This window comes from Lissotriton helveticus, chromosome 11, assembly GCF_964261635.1.
Source record: "Lissotriton helveticus chromosome 11, aLisHel1.1, whole genome shotgun sequence".
Lineage (NCBI taxonomy): Eukaryota > Metazoa > Chordata > Amphibia > Caudata > Salamandridae > Lissotriton > Lissotriton helveticus.
In genome coordinates this window covers 354369297-354387884 of record NC_136072.1, presented here as the reverse complement: position 1 = coordinate 354387884, position 18588 = coordinate 354369297, and the positions used below count along the sequence as shown (strand labels likewise).

The window sequence follows — 18588 nt, the reverse complement described above, 5'->3', positions numbered from 1 at the left end:
TTAGAATAAAGGTAGGAGCTGTGCAGATGCACATCAGATTATCCTGACTGAAACTTATGAAACGAAACTCTGGACCCTTCGACATCCCACTCGACGTGGAAGACTGAAGAATCTCCCTTGTGGTCAAGGAGTGACCACACTGTGCAAGCAGGTACCATCCAGCACCTCGACGTTTGCTTTGTTGCAGTTTCCGCCGGAACTCGAGCGACAGATCGACAAGAGCCAGCGATCCTGACTTCCAACAGCCCGATCCACAGTCTATGCAGAGCTGGGACCCGTGGAGGCGACCTGAAGCGTGGGAGCGGCCATCTTGGAAAAACCACGAAGCGCTGACCGTGCAGCACCCAAGGCTCCCTCGAAGCTGTGCATTGGAGTGTGAGAAGCTCCAGCCCCGAGCAGCTTTTGCACCGAAGCTCACCCCTCCACACTCGACGAGTGCTGCTTGGGGCCCTTTTGCATTTTCCTGCTCGACGCGTTGTTCCGGTCGCTTGCCCGTTGGCTAGTGGCCCCAGAACCGACGAACCTTTGAATTTACACAGCTGGTCTGGTTGCTCCAGACTGGCACTCGCTCCCCTGAAAAGGAGCACCCGCTCTGACCTTGCTGGTCCGAGTGTTAAGCCATCTTCGAATCCTGCGTGGGTTGCCTTTGCCAAGGCTTGTTGACTCAGATCGTGAAGCAGACACCGCCGACAGCGAGAGCCTTCGTGGGACAGCTCGTGATTCACTCCAGGACATCCTCGGTGCCCCAGAGACCACGTGGCAGCGGAGAGAAGCTACACGACATCGACCTGATTGCGCCCGACATTGCCTGGTTCCTTCCTGGTTCCTTCCTGGTCACTGCCTAGTGACCCAGACTCTGTCCCCTCTGCTTTCAGGTACCCTTCAACTTCGATCCACCCTTGGATCGCACCGGACACTTCTCTTCTGGACGCCTGCAGCATCTTCATCTCCAGGCACCTTAGAACTGTGTGACGAAACCCGACACATCTTTGCACCTGTGCACCCGCTTCCTGTGGGTGAGGTAACACTTGAACGCCGATGCTTCTTTAGAGGCTTACACCTCTAGTGTCTAACTCTAAAGTTTTGTCCTTCTAGTCCAGTCGGAAGACTCTTAAAACTGTGAAACGATAACTTTTACGCACCATTGACTTTACATTGGTGCAAGCTTGTGCTTTAGGCACTGCACCTGAATCCCGCGGGCTACTCCCGTCCTAACTGTGGTTAGTCCAGTGTAGTCCAAGCGATTCCCAAGGCCGTAGGCCGTACCCCCGATCGATTAGTGATTGTTATACCACTTTTTTGATATAGGGTTTGAGTGGCCACCGGCCTCATCCAAAAACGTGCAACTTGTATGTTATATATTGCTTTTGTTTAAACGCTTGTGCTTCACTGCTCATAAAGAGTAGTGGGGATTATTCGGAGAATAAATACATATATTTTTATAATATATAACTTGTGTGGTGTCCTTTCATTTGATATTACAGGATTGCATATGGTAAAACAACTGGCTTCACATGCCTTTAAGGCTGCTTAGTCCATGCTACCCCTAGGATAGCTTGTCTATAAGGTTGACTTACAACCATCACCATAAGGGATTGTTTGGACTGATACAAGGTGCCCACAGAACTGTGGACATCATATACCAGGCCAACTTCTCACAGATACCCCTACTACAGAACTGGAGTTACAGAAAAGAAACTACTCCTTCTGTAGCAGGGGATCTCTGTGTGTAGTCATAATTTAGTGAACAGAATGGCAAGCCCATCCCATCAAACCAATCCGGCGGTGGAGGAAAAAGACAACACCACTACTGTGCAAACAGATTTCTCAACGAAGCCTGCCCAACCTGAGCATCTGCCCTGGCATCAGAGTCCAGACAGTAGTGCTTAGCAAAGGTATAGACCGTCTTCCAAGTGGCAGCCCTGCAGATATCTGCAATGGGAACATTACGTAGCAAAGCCGTTGTCGCCGCTTTGCCCCTGGTAGAATGAGCCTTAGGTTTACCCCCTAAGGTCTTGTTAGCTTTCTGATAACATAACTGGATACAGGACACAATCCACCTCGAGATGGACTGTTTTGAGGTGGCAAGACCAGTCCTGACCGACCCATAATTGACAAACAATTGGTCTGACCTACGAATGTCCTTGGTCTTATCCAAGTAGAATTTCAACACCCTTCTGACATCCAGAGAATGCAGAGACCTTTCCGGTGGAGTGGAAGGACGCTGGAAAAACGTAGGTAAAGTTATAGTCTGATTGACATGGAAAACAGAAATCACTTTAGGAAGGAACTTCGGGTGAGTACACATTACAACCTTAGCAGCATGAAATACAGTATAAGGTTCTTGGCAACACAATGCCTGAATTTCACTCACCTTGCGGGCCGATGTAATGGCCACGAGGAAAGCCGCCTTCCACGATAAGTGCTGCAGTGAAGCCTTATGAATAGGTTCAAAAGGTTCCTTTATCAACCTGGACAGCACCACATTCAGCTCCCATGAAGGCAAAGGACGCCTAACAGGAGGAAACAATTTCTTCAATCCTTCCAAAAAATCTTTAATCACAGGGATCTGGAAGGAGGTCTGTGAAGGGCATTTCCTAAACGCAGTTAATGCTGCGAGGTGAACCTTAATAGTATGAAAATTAAGGCCAGACTGAGCCAAATGCAAAAGGTATGGAAGAATGACATCTTCCTTGCAGGTTGTCGGATCATAGTTCTTGGAAGTGCACCAGATGCAGAACCTCTTCCACTTGTAGGCCTAGGAAGACCTAGTGGAAGGTCGCTTAGCCTCCTTGAGTATATTCATGCAATCGTCAGGCAGATTCAGGTGTCCATATTGCACTATCTCAGGAGCCATGCCGCCAAACTCAATGAGAGGTTGGGGTGCACCATCTGCCCCCCGAACTTCGTGAGAAGGTCCGGCCGACACGGCAGCCGCAGGTGGGGTAGGAGAGACCGGTGAAGCAGGTCTGTGAACCACCACTGTCGGGGCCACTCCGGAGCAATGAGGATCATCCATTCTCTGGACTGAGACAGCCTGATGAGTACCGCCAGAATCAGGGGAATGGGTGGAAAAGTGTACAGAAAGCTGTTCGACTAGCTGATCCATAGAGCGTTCCTCAGAGTCCCTGGTTGGTAATACCTGGAGGCGAAGTCTCGGCATTTTCTGTTTTCGGCGGTGGCGAACAGATCTACGTCCGGAGTGCCCCACCTGTCGAAGATGTTTCCTAGCACTTCGTCGTTTAGAACCCACTCGTGGTTTTCTTGCACCAGCCTGCTGAGTGCGTCCGCCTGAGCATTCTGCACACCTGGCAGATGGGTAACCGTTATAGTCAGTCCTCTGGCTAGCAGCCAGTGCCAGATCGCCTGCGCTTCTTTTGATAGTGTGCACAATCTTGAGCCCCCCTGCTTGTTGAGGTAATACATTGTGGTCATATTGTCTGTCTGTACAAGCAAGGAGTTGGTCTGGAAGAATGGATGAAAGGCCTTCAGTGCCAAGTGAACAGCTCTGAGTTCCAGGAAATTGATGTGATACGTGGATTCCGCTGGGGACCACATTCCCTGGATCTGTAGATGGTCTGAATGCGCTCCCCGCATCCGTGACAATAGTCTGAATAGGAATGTCCTCATGGAATGGAACCCCTTTGAGGCGATTCTCTGCTGAGCACCACCATCTCAGGGACTGTTGAGCGTGAAGGGACAGCCGGATCCTGTCGTCCCAGCTCCCCCGCTTCTGGTCCCCCTGATCCTCCAGACATTCCTGCAGCAGCCTCATGTGGAGGCGTGCGTGTGGCGTGAGGAAGATGCAAGAGGCCATCGACCCCAGTAGAGAAGACACCGTCCTCACTGATGGAACGGCTGTGAGAGCTTGAGCCTTCCAACTGATCGATAAGAGTCGCTCCTCCGAAGGAGACACGCTTGCTGAAAGAGTATCGATGGAGGCTCCCAAGTACTGTTGGCACTGGATACGAGTTCGAACAGACTTGGACATGTTTATGTGCAACCCCAGTTGGTTCAACAGAACGGCCGTCCTGTTTAAGTGCAATTGCGCTTCCTGGAAGGTGGATGCTTTGATCAACCAGTCGTCCAGGTACAGGTAGACAAACACCTTGTTCTTTCTCAGGTGCGCTGCCATCACCACCATGCACTTTGAAAAAGTCCTGGGTGCAGACTTCAGTCCAAACGGTAGTACGGTGTACTGATAGTGATTGGTGCCAACTAGAAAGCGCAGGAACTTCCGGTGTTTCCGTGAAATGAGCACATTGAAGCACGCATCCTGTAGATCTATTGCGCAAAGCCAGTCTCCTCCTTGTAGCGGAGGATAGATCTGGTGCAAAGATAGCATGCGGAATTTCTCCCTGCAAATCCATTTGTTTGCTTGTCGCAAATCCAGAATGGGCCTGAACTCGTTCTTGTGCTTCTTGCGCACCAGGAAGAACCGTGAGTAAAGACCCTTTCCCCTTTGAGACAGAGGGACATCTTTTATCGCCCTTTTTCTTAACAGGGTATTGGCCTCCGTTTGGAGCTCGCGCAGCTGAAACTGCGAGCGAACCGGTGGAATTGCTGGAGGAGGGCTGACAAAATGAAGACTGTATCCATTGCAAACAATATTCAGCACCCACTTGTCCGGAGTAATTTTTCTCCACTCTGCCAGGTTATTTTGAATGCTTCCCCCCACCGGAGCGGGTAACGGACGAGGGGGAAGTAGCACCTCAGGGCTTAGACCCAGTCGGGCCCTTGTTCGCAGAGGACGACTGCTGACCGCTTCTGCCCCTCTGACGCTTCTGGAAAGGCTGCCGCAGGTACTGCTGCTGCTGTTGGCCAGCCCGACGACCTTGCCCTCGCTTCTGGTAACCATATCTCCTCTGGAACGGACGGAAGGACTTCCGTTGTTCCTTTGGTTTCTCCAAACCAACGGCCTTTAATGTCTCTACTTCCACCTTCATGCCATCTCCTCATCCGCATGCGTCCTGAAGAGCGTCGATCCAGAGAACGGCAAATTTGAGACTCTCTGCTGCACCTCCGGTTTGAGAGAGGTAAGGCCCAACCAGGAATGGCGTCTTAAATTAATGCCATGGCAATAACCATGAGCCGCCAGGATAGAGGCGTCTGCCGCAGAGCTGATGACTTGATTGGAGACCATCATGCCCTCATTCAATATCTCCTGGAAGTCATTCCTCCTATCCCTCGAGAGGAGCTCGATAAACTGTTGCAAAGACTCCCACAAAGCGCGGTCATGGCGACCCACGAGCGTCGAGGCACTCGCCGCTTTCATTGATGTGGCAGCCGTACCGCAAACCTTACGTTCGGCTGAATCCATCTGACAGTTCTCCTTGTCCGGAGGCACAGTAGAAGACAGAGCAGTAGCATGCTATTTCTTGGCTGCTGTCACGATGACAGAATTCGGTACAGGATCTGACCTCAAGAACGCCGGATCAGAATCCGGGGGCCTGCACTTCTTTTGCAGCCGAGATGGAGCCGACTTCACCGAAGCCGGGGTCAGAAACAGCTCCATGGCCGATTCCTCCAATCCTGGCACCAAGGGCAACAACGGGCGAGAGAGATGCCGTCTCAAAGATCACAGAGGTAGATGGCGTGGGTACAGTCATTGTGATCCCTAACTTCGCTGCTCCCTTAAGCAGCACCTCCGAAATGTCACAATGTCGTCCACAGGTGACACCCTCGTAGGAGGGGCATCCGATAATGGAGAATACCTCCGGTCATTTGGAGAGCCCGTGTACCGGGACCGCGACCTGTCTCTCCGATGGCGGTGACAAGACATTGTGGAGGAGCGGTGTCTACTGCGAGTGCGATCCCTTCCTCTAGACCTTGATCTAGATCTCCTGGGCTTCGCCGGAGCCGCCGGTCTTTAAGGAGGCAGAAGCGAGGGAGTCTGAGCCGGAACCTCAGGCCGAGGTAGTGGAGGTTGGGGAAGCGGGGGAAGAGGAGGCAGGGGCGGTGTAGGAGGCGGTGGAAGTGGAGGAGGAGAAATTGTTGCTGGAGGAGGAGGAAGCTGCGGAGGAGGCATCCTCGGAGGCAGCAGTGGAGGTGTAGGCGTCCTGGGCCTAGAAGGTGAGTAGGTCCGTGAATACTCCGAATCCGATGACCTCCCCACTCTCCTCATCTTCTGGGCAGGCCTAGTTATTGAAGATGTTCTGGAGGCAGACCTCTTTTTGGCCGAGCGCCGGCGCGACCGGGAGCTCGCCGCTGAAGAAGACAGACTGACCACTGAGGCCAGGGACACTGTCCTGGTCCTTGAACGTCTCCTACACGTCGATTTTTCCTTCCTCGACCTATTCGACTTTCTACTTCTCAACGTCGATCTTCTAGACGTCGACGCACTCTTAGACGTCGAATGTCTTCTCTTCGACATCAAATGTCTTCTTTTCGACGTCTTTCCTCTTCTTGACGTCGACCGTCGTGTCGACGTTGACGGCGAACGGCGATACAGCCTCGACGGCGAACGCCTTCTGGAATCATCTCGACGTCGATGGTGTGTCGAAGCCGGTGAAGTCCTCGACGACTACGACCTCGTCCGAGGTCTACGTCGAGCGGCGATGCCGCTTGGACCCAGAGCCCTGGGTCGACGGAGAGCAGATGGTGGACATACCTCTCGACGCCGAAGCTACCGACGTCGACCGGGATCTGTGCCTTTTCTGGGCCTTTTCTTGACTGGGGAGGCCTCCAGAGGCCGAAGCACGGGCAGAGGATGATGACTGAGTCCCTCCATGCCCAGAAGTCCCACCTGGTTCTTCAGGTCTCCTCTGCTCCAGGCCTTGGAGGCGAATCTTCTCCATCACACAGGTCCTCCTGGAGAAAGTGTGACAGATATCACAGGAGTCAGGGACATGGGTGGAAGGGAGACAAAGTATGCATACTCTGTGGGGGTCAAATTTAGCCTTCTTCCTACCACACTCAGAGCACTGGTCGAATAAAGCTGGCATTTTCGACCAATAGAGGTGGTAAAAATGGTTAGAAAACACAGCAAATGGAAGAGGACGACCCCAGACGTCGAGTGAAACACTCAAAACACTGGAAAAGTGCCAAAAATTGAGAAAATACCCAAAAAGGGAGAGCTCAATGCTCCAGGGTCCTGCTAGCAGGAGCCGGAAAAAAGGACTGGAAGTAAAAAGACTTTGGCTGTGCATCCTGGGTGAAACTTGGTAATATGTGTAAAATTTGATTTTATTTGGCTATCCTTTTTACTTTAAGTTGAAGTACTGGCCAGTGTAGCCTTGTAATTATAGGCTGCATTATTTGTCTTTGATTAAGTGTCTATGCAGGACTGTAAAGAAGACCGCTTAAGAGATTATTTTTGATTGCTCCGGGGTCCCCGCACATGGGCGGGACTATTAGATTATGACTATACACTGAGATCCCCTGCTACAGAACTTTGCATATTTCAGGAGGAAAGTCGAATGCTGTCAACTGTTAAAGCTCAATCACCAGCAAGGAGGCGGAGAGTGGACAGGTTTGGGTGGAGGACCCTCACCTGCTGCAAAAGAAGATCCTCTGAAGGGGAAGCCTGATCAGAAGATCGATGCTCATTTGTAGAAGCTTGAGATGCCAAACTCTGTGCCCAGTCCGGAGCCACAAGAATGACTTGTGCCCGTTCACTCCTGATCTTCTTGAGCACTCTGGACAGGAGTGGTATGGGCGGAAAGGAGGCCTGAGCTCCACTCGAGATGAAAAGCATCGCCGAGCGAGATCAGCCTTGGAAACTCCAACATGCAAAACTACTGACATTGCGCGTTCGATGGAAGCGAAAGGATCTAACCAGGGGTCTCCCACCTGCTGAAAGATTCTTTGGACTACCTCTGGATGGAGACGCCACTTGTAATCTGCTAGGCACTGACATTTGAGTTAGTCTGCCCTGGTATTCATGGAACTGGCTAGGTGTTGGACCACCAGGGATATGCCCTGATGTTCCAGCCAAATCCAGAGAAGGGCCTCCTGACAGTGTCGATGACCCCCCCTCCACCCAGTTTGTTGCAGTATCACATTGTGGTGGTGTCTGTGAAAGCTCGAACCAGCCTTCCCTTGATAGATGGTAAGAAGGCTTCCTGTGCAAGGCGAATCCCACAAAGCTTCAACAGGTTGATGCGGAGCCTGGCTTCAGTCGGAGACCAGAGTCCTCTGATCTCCACCACCTCTCCTAGATGGCCGCCCCATCCCAAAAGTGATGCAGCTCTCCCTACTGTGAGATCTGGTTGGGAAAGGGGTCTGCCCGTAACCCATTCAGGATTTGTCAGCCACCACTGCAGATCTTGCGCTGTTCCCTCCGAGATCTGGACCAGGTCGATCAGATTTCCCCAATGCTGCGCCCACTGGAACATCAGGTCCTACTGCACAGCTTGCATGTGCCATCTGGCATGAGTTTCAGCAGGATGCAGGAAGCCATGAGGTCAAGCAGCCTTAGAGTCAGTCTCACCGAAATCCAGGACAGAGGCTGATACATCGGTATCATAGCCTGAATGGCCTGGACTTGCCGTTCAGGAGGATATATCCAAAACTGCACCGTGTCCAGAACATCTCCGATGAAAGGGAACGTCTTGGAAGGAGTCAGGTGTGGCTTCAGCATGTTGATATTGAACCCTAGCAAATGCAGGAGGTTCACCATATTCTTAAGGTGGGAGATGACTTTCTAGGGCGATCCCGCCTTCAACAGTCAGCCGTCAAGATAAGGGAATACTGGAACCCCGGATTGCCAGTGAGACTGAAGGGTAGAACAGCAAATTGAAAAGGTTTGTGGCCCATCGTAAACCAGAGGTAGAGCAGATGGGCAGGTAGGATGGGGATATGGAAGTAAGCGTCCTGCAAGTCCAGAGCTACCATCCAGTCTCCTGGGTATAGGGCAACTAGAACCTGAGCCAGATTGTGCATCTTAAACTTCTCTTTTTTGACAAAAATGTTGAGGGCTCGGAGGGTGGAGGATGGGACCAAGGACTCTGTCCTTTGCGAAAACCAGAAAGTAGGGGGAATAGCAACCACTGCCTACTTCTGGCACCAGAACCCTCTCTGTGGCTCCCTTGGTAAAGAGAGTCACAACTTCCAATCTAAGTAAAGCAAGGTGATCCTCCATCAGGGAGGGGGGTTTATGGCCTGACTTGACCTTTAGCTGCCTGACTCATGGGGTCGGGGCAAGCTGTGCCCACACCCGTGTAGAGGTTGCGTAACTTGAAGTGTTCTCTGGCTAGGATGGACTGGTGCGGCTGGCAACCCCTTCCGCAGCTACAAAAGGAGCAAAAGGTGGACGCAGGCCAGGATGACAGAGGCCCAAGGACCCGGCTGAAACCTGCGACAGCTTGTCGCGCTCTTACGCCACATCTGCCCTATCTCCGAAGAGACGCGAGCCATTAAAGGGCATGTCCATCAGTTAGGCTTGGACATCTCCATATAAAAGCCAGACATTCTCAGCCAGGCATGGCACCCAACAGCCACCATTGAGGAAATCGCTCTGCCTAGTGAGTCTGTTGTGTTGAGGAGAAAGCTAAGAGTAAACTTTCCTGCATCTCTACCGTCAGCAGCAGCTGGGGAGAAGATAGCCTGGGCCTCCTCCGGGACTTGTGGCAGCACTTGTGCAACAGTCTCTCATAGGTAAAGGGAGTAAGGCACACAGTGTTTACTGACCGGAGTACTAAGCTGGTGGATGAAAAAAATCTTTCCAAAGCTATTCAGCCTCCTGGATTCCTATCCGGGAGAGCAGAAGGGAAAATGCTACAGGAGTTAGAGGATTGGACCACCAAGCTTTCGGGGGTTGGATGCGATGAGAGGAAGGCTGGGTCGCCCTGAGCAGGGCGGTGGCAGCAGGCGATCATTCCATTCAAAGAAGCCCCTGTGCTGGGTTTGGACCAAGTCCCCAGAAGAACATCAGTTATTGAAAGGCAGCAAGGTTTCAGAGGTGGTGAAGCCAGGCTGCAAGACCTCCGTCAAGACATTGGTCTTGACCGCCACAGCAGGAAGCTGCAGGCCCACGACCTCTGCAGCCCTGTGCACCACCATGGCAAAAGAAGCTTCTTCCTCCATAGCCAGTTTAAGAGGTGAAAGCATGCCAGGCTCTGGAGACGTATCCAAGCCACTAGCATCACCCAGTTCCTCATAATAGTCTATTTCCTCATTGTAAAGCGGGATTTCTAAGAGATCCTGCTTCCCCTCCCAATCTTCCTCCATAGCCCTTCGGAATAAGGGTGAGGAAACGACAGAGCCCAAAGGCTCCGTCGGTGCCCGTCGTTGCGTTGGTGGACCCCCAACCGGCTCTGTGTCTTCGGGGATAAGAATGGGGCTGGTGCTGGTGGCATTTTTCCACCAATTGTGGAAATGTTTTAAGCATGCAGGAACAATGTGAATGTCAGAAAGCAAGCAGCTGCTGTTTGTGGCAAATGTGTTTTTCACACTATTTTGCAGTTCGAAATTCATCTTTGCACCCATGACGATGCATTTCTAGCAAAAATACAGCACAGTTTAAGCATTTTGTAAATGACACTAATGTTGCACATCAGTTAATTGCGCAGACAAGGTGACGATAGACCGGAAAATACCATATTGATAAGTCATTGAAACTATTCAGTTCTGAAGAGAGAACCACTAACCATGGATATGTACTGAAAGAGACATTTGATGATGGGCACTAGGAAGCTATCTGAAATTTAAATACACCTTTGGAATCTATGTTTGAGAAATCTTTAACATTTTTATTGTAAGCTAGATGAACATCGTCATATTTAATATCAGCTATATGGCCATTTTCTTTGCACTGTTTTATTTTGTAATCACCTACATTCCTGATTCTAATATAGTGTTAGCAGACACTATCCATCTGATACCCGGAGCCGTCTTATATTTGATCAGGCGGTGGTTTCTTCTCAGTTAGACGTTAGGATTGAGAAAGAACAGATAGATGAAAAGCTGCTTTTAAAGACACTTGTGGTATAACAAAATTACACAGATATGATAAAGATGTGTCATAATGCACCAATTTCTGGGCATAGTGGAGCTGAATAATTCAATCAGTTACAGAAGGGCAGACTCATTTCTGCATGCAAGAAATTGCTTCGAGCTTGACTGCAATTCTTAAGCTACTGGAAAGATTATCTTTCTATAGACCATTCTTGGGAAGGCAGTTCTTCAGTACACGCTCTTTGGTTGGTTTGCCATTTCTTTCAACAGCACCCTGGACCTGAATGACTCCCTGGCCCACTTCCCAAAAACAGAGGATGGGAATGAATTTTACAGTTTTCCTAGGTTGGTATTTAAAAATAAAGAAATTTCTGCTTCTCTTATGAAGTTATATGAATAAATCAAAACTCTTGCAGGTGCTTTCAAACAATGTGTCCAATCATGCTTTATCGTCCAGACAATCTGTCTTTGGGGGTGTCATTTGAACTCCTCTGACACCAAGTAATTTCACCACTCATCTGCTGAATCAGTTTATACTCTTCCTTGCTTTCAATCAACAAGGGATTTATAGAGCACACTACTCACCCGTGAGGGTCTCAAGGCACTTGATAGGGGGTGGGGAGAGGAGGATTCGGGCAGCTCCAGTCATCCGAAAAGCCAGGTCATGGGGCTCTTCCTGAATGCTTGCAGTGTGTGACTTAGTCTGATGCAGAGGGGGGAGTTTGTTTCAGGTTTGTCGTGATGTAGGAGAAGGATCTGCCTCCCGTTCTGGCTCTGTGAATGAGGGGGATTTCGACCAAGGCTACGTCAGGGGAGCGGAGATTTCTCTTGTGGACGTAGAGGCAGATTCTTTTGTTGTGGTATTGGGGTCCGGTGTTGTGGAGGGCTTTGTAGGCGTGTGTGAGCAGCTTGAAGGTCACTTTTTTCGACGACGAATGGAGGGCTCATAGGTGCTGGGTGATGTGGTCTTCTTATTGAACAGTGAGGATAAGTCTGGCTGCGGCGTTACAGTCTTGAGTCTGTGGAGTAGAGATTTGTAGATTCCGGCATAGAGGGTCTTCCAGTAGTCCAGCCTGCTGCTGATGAGTGCATGGGTGACGGTCTTCACCCTTCCTCCTCTTCTCATGCTTTCATGTTCTTCCTCTCCCATACATCTGGATGATGGAAGTACCTGCTGCAGAGGCTTTCTTTGAAAGTTAAGGCACCGTATGCTAAGGAGGAAGTGTCGGGCAAGGGAGCTTGCAGTTGTGGCTGACAATGTAGAGAAAGGGATGGGCCCGGAAACCTGGCATAAATCTCCACCAATGTGTGTTGAAGAATTACCACTAGCAGCAGAACTAACAAAGCATCATGACGAATTGTGGATGAAAAGTATGGTTGCCATTCGTTCAAGTAGAATGGTCAAGGGGAGTGGCACCAGCTTAAGAAACAAGGTACAGCAAGGGATATGGTCATCTTCATCGTACTCTAACTGGTATTTAACTTTAAGCTAATAAGGGTTGTAGCGGTTTTATCGTTGGTCATATTTTTCAATCTCTGGCTCTTTTTCAGCATCCAAAGTGTGGACCAGGAGCTTGGTGTGACCTGTATCCAGTTATTCAAAGGTGACACAGATCTGAGAGCTCGAACTAGGGTGGCACAATGGGTTCCTTAGCCTGTGGACCATGCAATTTATCAGTCATTGGAAAGGTAAAGGCCTGGATTGAAGCGGACTGTACTGTAGAGAGGGATTCATCAACATATTTCAGGAAATAGCGAACTGTGATATTGACAGTAGAGCTCCCAGTGACACAGGGTTTTTTAGGCAGTTTGTGAAGTAGACTACTGCAAAGCAGCTAAGGCTGGAAGTGCCAGTAACATGAAAGGTGCAGACAAGTAGACTGGCGACAAAAGGAATCGGTCATAGATGACAAGGATGATGATGCACCTATGACTGATGACCGTTCAAGTTTTTTGGGCAACCGCACCTCTGCTGTTGACAGGTATTTAGGCACGGATTCCCAGGCACTGGTTTTCCGTGGCATTTTTGCAATGGGTGGGCCAATCTTACCCATTATTAAAATCAGTAACAACCTTCGGTCAGTCCACAGGTATGAACATGGCAGCAGATACAAAATCTGAAATGCCTTTGGACCAGACCTGAAAAACCAACTTGCCTAGCCAGCATGACCAAGATCCATGGAGAAAAGTGTGCAAAAAGATTGGTATCATAGGGCCTCTTCAACAAGCATGCTTGGGACCCTGTTTAAGAGTACAACGAAAATGTAATACAAGGGTCTTCCCAGTCAATATTGTGTCTTCCTCCTTACCACAGTCGGCTTAACTCTTTATCTAGTGCTGCAAAGTGAAGGAAAGTCACTATACAAAACAATTAAGTAAACATGGGAAACAGTCTGGACACAATCCTAACATCATGCAACTGTAGTTCACAGTCATGGATTTTCAAAGATATCAGTGGGTCAAAATGCCTTGCAGCATTTAGCACTGCCTAATAACATAATGAATCAAATCTATTTTGAGCCAGACCAAACATCAAAGTTGAAACATTTAAACTACTTGTTTGATGCTTTCCTCCCAATTAGTAAATACCTCACCCCAACACAGCCAATCCCTAAAGCGTAGCATAACTTAAGACTATACAACTAACAAATAGATGAAGAAAAGAAAATACAAAAACACATAAGACCATGCCACAAATACCCAACCTTACCCGGGGCAGAGAAACTTAGATATTTCTGTTTGGTTGTGTTGGAGTCATAAAACTTTAGCACATCAAGTACTGCCTGTGGGTTCTTTTTCTGCTCCGACTTTGTAATGTTGGAAGTTTGAAGTAATCGTGCCCATTGCTCTGGCATTCCCTGCAAACAGCAAGCAAAAACAAAAAACAACCTGTAAACTATCTTACGTTTACTCAACTTGTCAACCTTTTAGAATTAATACATTTGAACTGTTGCAATTAAACTTCCTATTAAAACAATCAATGCCACCTCTAGTACATCATGGTGATATAAATTACAAACATCCATAATTCAGGTGAAACTGTATTCTAGAAGTCCAATAATGACTTTAACTGTAGCCGCCAAGTCTACCCTTCACAAAACCATTAAGTACCACCCCTCTTCACAGAACCAAGACCCCAGAACTGCTGTGACGCTCTGGCAGAAGAAAGAAGATATCGGCTCTTTCTCGTTGGCAGATGTGAATTGTCCTCAAGGGTGGTTGGTTGCTGTACTGGACTATGAGGTTTTAGCAAGATTTTGAAACCAAATGCTCATATTTGTTTAGGTAAGTCCTAGCTTTAATTGGGATGCGAGGAAAAAGCTTACTGAAAACTCCATGATCAGAGTCTCAAAGAGTCCATGTGTGAAAGACTGTGTGGCAGCTTATTCACATTATGTATCTGCTGCAAAGTTCTTTTTGTGGACTGCTCTTGAACTTGTCAACCATCAAATTAAATAACATTTGTACATCTTCCATTTGAGGTAGGCGCAACCCTCCCATATATGGGTGTCCACAAAAGTATTCGTAGACCATGGAAAGGGTTCTAGCATGGTTCAGACTTCTATCAGGATGTCCAATTCGAGAATGTCTGTACCTTAGGCAAAAGTGAACAAGTGTTGTCTCAGTTTCCTTATTTAAAATCTGATGGTGTGTGTAAGAATTCTCGCTGCCTTCCATCTCAGTTTCGGCAAAATGGATTGCAATGTCTTGACGGACAGTAATCCGCTCTAAGGGGCTTATAAGTAGACATACACATAGGTGTAGGACATTCCCTTCAAATGAAAATCCTAAACAATGACAATTCATAACACCTAACCACACCACCACCCTCCCTTCCTCAAACATCCAACAAGTCAAAGCAGTAGCATATTGATAGACGGGGACAATGAACAGAAGACAATGGCACTAACAGATCAAAACTCAATGTGCGTCACTCCGCCCCCTTATGGTCTGGCGCTTTTTTTCCAATACCTCGCCTAAATAATACGATATTCACTTGTTCCAGACTTTCTGAAATTCTCATGGAAGCTCCTATTAGAGTATTTGACCTGCTCTTCCACCATATACATATCCATCCCCCTTTTCCATTTCAGTACTATAGGGCCTTCTCCTGAACCCTAGTGTCAAGCCACAACTTTTTGATACTGCTAGACTAAGATTGCATAACAGCAAGTGAGCACTGGGTAAGTCGACCTCACTGGGCAGCCCAAATATGGGGAAAAGTTCCCGCATGACGACACACCAGTAGGTCTGTATGCGGGGGCAATTCCAAAGTGTATGAAAAAAGGAACCCTCTGCATCTCCACATCTCAGACAGTGCGGGTCGGGGGCCCTCCCGACATCTATTATGGTAGACGGGGTGAAGGATTTTAAACTGGACAAGCTGGAGCCGCATCTTAATTGCCACTTCCCCTAGGGTTCATCAGAGCCGCTTCCCAGTTGATGTCCTCCATGCTTCCCACATCGGCCTACACCTCCCTCTCAAGCCATGCAAATTATCAGGTTGTAGGAGAGTAGGGTCTGCTATCCTATGGTCACCCCAATTTTTGCTTTTTGCTTCACTGGTTTTCGACTTAATGTGCCTGTGGGCCTGCTAATCACACCCACAGCCTGCTGTTCTCTCTCTAAATTCACAGACATGTACTTTAGGTACATCACCAATTTGGTACTGGACACCTTGTCAGCCCCGGTACAGTGCACTATAGGTGCCCAGGGCATAGGTGCATCCAAGGCCTACCAGGGGCATATCTTTTTGCCACCCCTGGCTGGTACTTAAATCGACACAACTGGCTGATCACTCAGCTGGGGCAAGGTGGTGTAATGAATATGCTACTTACCAGTATGCATCTGTTCTTGGCATGTAGGGCTGCTAACATTCATATCTTTTGCATAGATCGCCGCCTAGTGTTGGGTCCGGATGATCGCACATTGTTGTCCTGGAAGAGTCTTCGTAGTATCCTGAGATAGGTGGCTCCTCCCCTGGACTACAGTGCGCATGGGCATCGGCTCCATCCCCAGATTGTTTTTAGCCATTGTGGCAGAGATGGAGTGAAAAGTGTAAAGGATGTCCATGCTAATGATTGAATGCAAGAGTATATCTGCAGCTGCGACAGGCACCGGGGAGGAGGGTGGGCGATATGAATGTTAGCAGCCCTACATGCCAAGAACAGATGCATACTGGTAAGTAGCATATTCAGTTCGAGGCATGTGGGCTGCTAAATTCATATCTTTTGCATAGAATATATAGCAGTCCCTCCATTAGCGGCGGTTGCCCGTGCCAGCTGCAGAAACCTGAAAAAGTGTCTTGAGAACAGCCTGTCTACAGCTGCTTGCTGCTTGGAATGCACATCAACACAGTAGTGTTTTGTAAAGGTATGCGGTGTAACCCATGTGGCTGCTCTGCAAATGTCTTCCAAAGGAATGTTCCCCAGGAAAGCCATGGATGCCCCCAATTTGCGTGTGGAGTGCGCCCTTGGGGGTATTGTTAAGGTACGTTTCGCTTTTTGATAACAGATTTGGATGCACTTAACAATCCACCTGGCTATTCCTGCTTTGGAAATAGGGTTGCCTTTGTGCTGTGGCGAGAAGGCAACAAAAAGTTGTTTTGTTTTCCTAAAGTGTTGTGTCCTGTCAATATAGTACATCAACGCTCTCCTAACGTCCAAAGTATGGAGCATTCTTTCCGCCACCGTTTGTGGGTTTTGGAAGAATGCGGGCAGGTCAATAGTTTGGTTGAGATGAAACTGTGACACCACCTTCGGAAGGAATTTGGGGTTAGTGCGTAGTACCACCCTATTTGGATGAATTTGTATGAACGGCTCCTGGATTGTGAGCGCTTGCAGCTCACTGACACGTCTTAGTGACGTAATAGCAATAAGGAAAGCCACTTTCCATGTTAGGAACTGGAGTTCACACGAGTGCAGTGGCTCAAAAGGTGGGCCCATCAGCCTGGTGAGGACCACATTGAGGTTCCACACTGGAGCTGGCGGTGTTCTTGGGGGAATGACTCGTTTCAGACCTTCAAGGAAGGTTTTAATGGCAGGCACTCTGAAGACAGAGAGATGTTGCCTGTTCTGAAGATAAGCTGCTATGGCGGATAGATGGATCCGAATGGAAGTGTACGCTAGATTGCACTTGTAAAGATGTAACAGATAGCAAATGATGTTAGGGATAGATGCATCTAGCGGGTTTATGTTATTGGCTGTACAGTGAAGGACGAAACGCTTCCATTTTGCAGCATAGCATGCTCTGGTAGTGGGCTTCCTTGCCTCCCTGATGATGTCCATGCATTCTGGAGGTAGGTGAAGGTAGCCAAACTCTAGGACTTCAGGAGCCAGATCGCCAGGTTGAGCTGTTGCGGATCTGGATGCTGAATGTCTCCATGGTTCTGCGTCAAGAGCCTGGGTGTTAGGCGCAGCCTTTGATGCGGCACCACTGAGAGTTCCAGAAACGTGGTGTACCATGGTTGGCGTGCCCACGTTGGAGCAACTAGGATGAGTGTCATCGAGTGCTGCCTTAGCTTTCTTGCCACCAGCGGTATTAGAGGTGCTGGTGGAAAAGCGTACGCAAATCTGCCTGACCAGTTCATCCATATCGCATTCCCCTGCGACTGTGGGTGAGGGAACCTGGCGGCAAAGTGTTGGCATTTTGCGTTTTCTCTTGTGGCAAACAGGTCTATCTCTGGATGACCCCACTGCTGGAAGTACGGGCGGAGTACTGATGGCTGTAACTCCCACTCGTGCATTTGATGGCTGTATCTGCTGAGCAGATCCGCCATCTGATTGTCCTTGCCCGGGAGGTGTTCTGCCATGAGGAAAATGTTCCTTTGAATGGCCCACTTCCACATGCTCTGAGCCAGATGAGACAGCTGTGGCGAGTGGGTGCCTCCCTGTTTTTGAATGTAGTACATCGCTGTCATGTTGTCCGTCCGGACTAACACTACCTTGTTGCACAGATGTACATTGAAGGACTTGAGCGCCATGAAGATTGCCATCAGTTCTAGATAGTTGATGTGCATCTTCTGTTGCTGCGTTGTCCATAGTCCCTGCACTGTGTAAGTGAGCACATGAGCTCCCCATCCCTGGAGAGATGCGTCCGTTGTCAGGATAATCTGTGGCACTGGCTCCTGGAACAGTCGGCCCTTGCAAAGGTTGTGTGGATTCCACCAATGCAGAGAGTTGTACGCCCGACCGGTAACCAACACTAGGTCTGTCAATTGTCCCCGAGCCTGTGTCCACTGATTTGCTAAGCACTCCTGGAGCGGACGCATATGTAACCTTGCGTGAGGGACTATGAAGATGCAGGAGGCCATCATGCCTATCAACTGCATGAACACTCGCGCTGGAAGCGAGTGTTGCGGTCTGAACCTTTGGATTAGAGACTGTATGCTATCTATCCTGACCTTGTTTGGCTGAGCCATAGCAGTCAGGGTATTTATTGTCGCACCCAGAAACTGCCGCAAATGTGCTGGTTGAAGGTGCGACTTTGGGTAGTTCAACGAGAAGCCCAGATTGTGAAGGAGGTGAATGGTGGTCGACATGTCCGCGGCGCACTGTTGTTCTGACTTGGCTTGAACGAGCCAGTCGTCTAGGTAGGGGTAGACATGTATGTTCTGCCTCCTGAGGTGCGCCGCTACCGTCGCCAGACACTTGGTAAACACTCTGGGGGCGGTGGTCACTCCGAAGGGTAGGA

The 18588-nt window shown here is 49.1% G+C and overlaps 1 protein-coding gene across 2 annotated transcripts in view; it reads right to left on the bottom strand.

Annotated features, from left to right (window-relative positions):
* The window catches only part of PAK2 (p21 (RAC1) activated kinase 2), a 728762-nt gene that overhangs the window by 470038 nt on the left and 240136 nt on the right, over nucleotides 1–18588 (bottom strand). For both annotated transcript variants that reach the window (XM_078665775.1, XM_078665774.1), the window contains exon 4: nucleotides 13607–13754. In XM_078665775.1, coding sequence (XP_078521901.1) covers nucleotides 13607–13754 — 148 coding nt within the window. The remainder of the gene's footprint in view (nucleotides 1–13606; nucleotides 13755–18588) is intronic.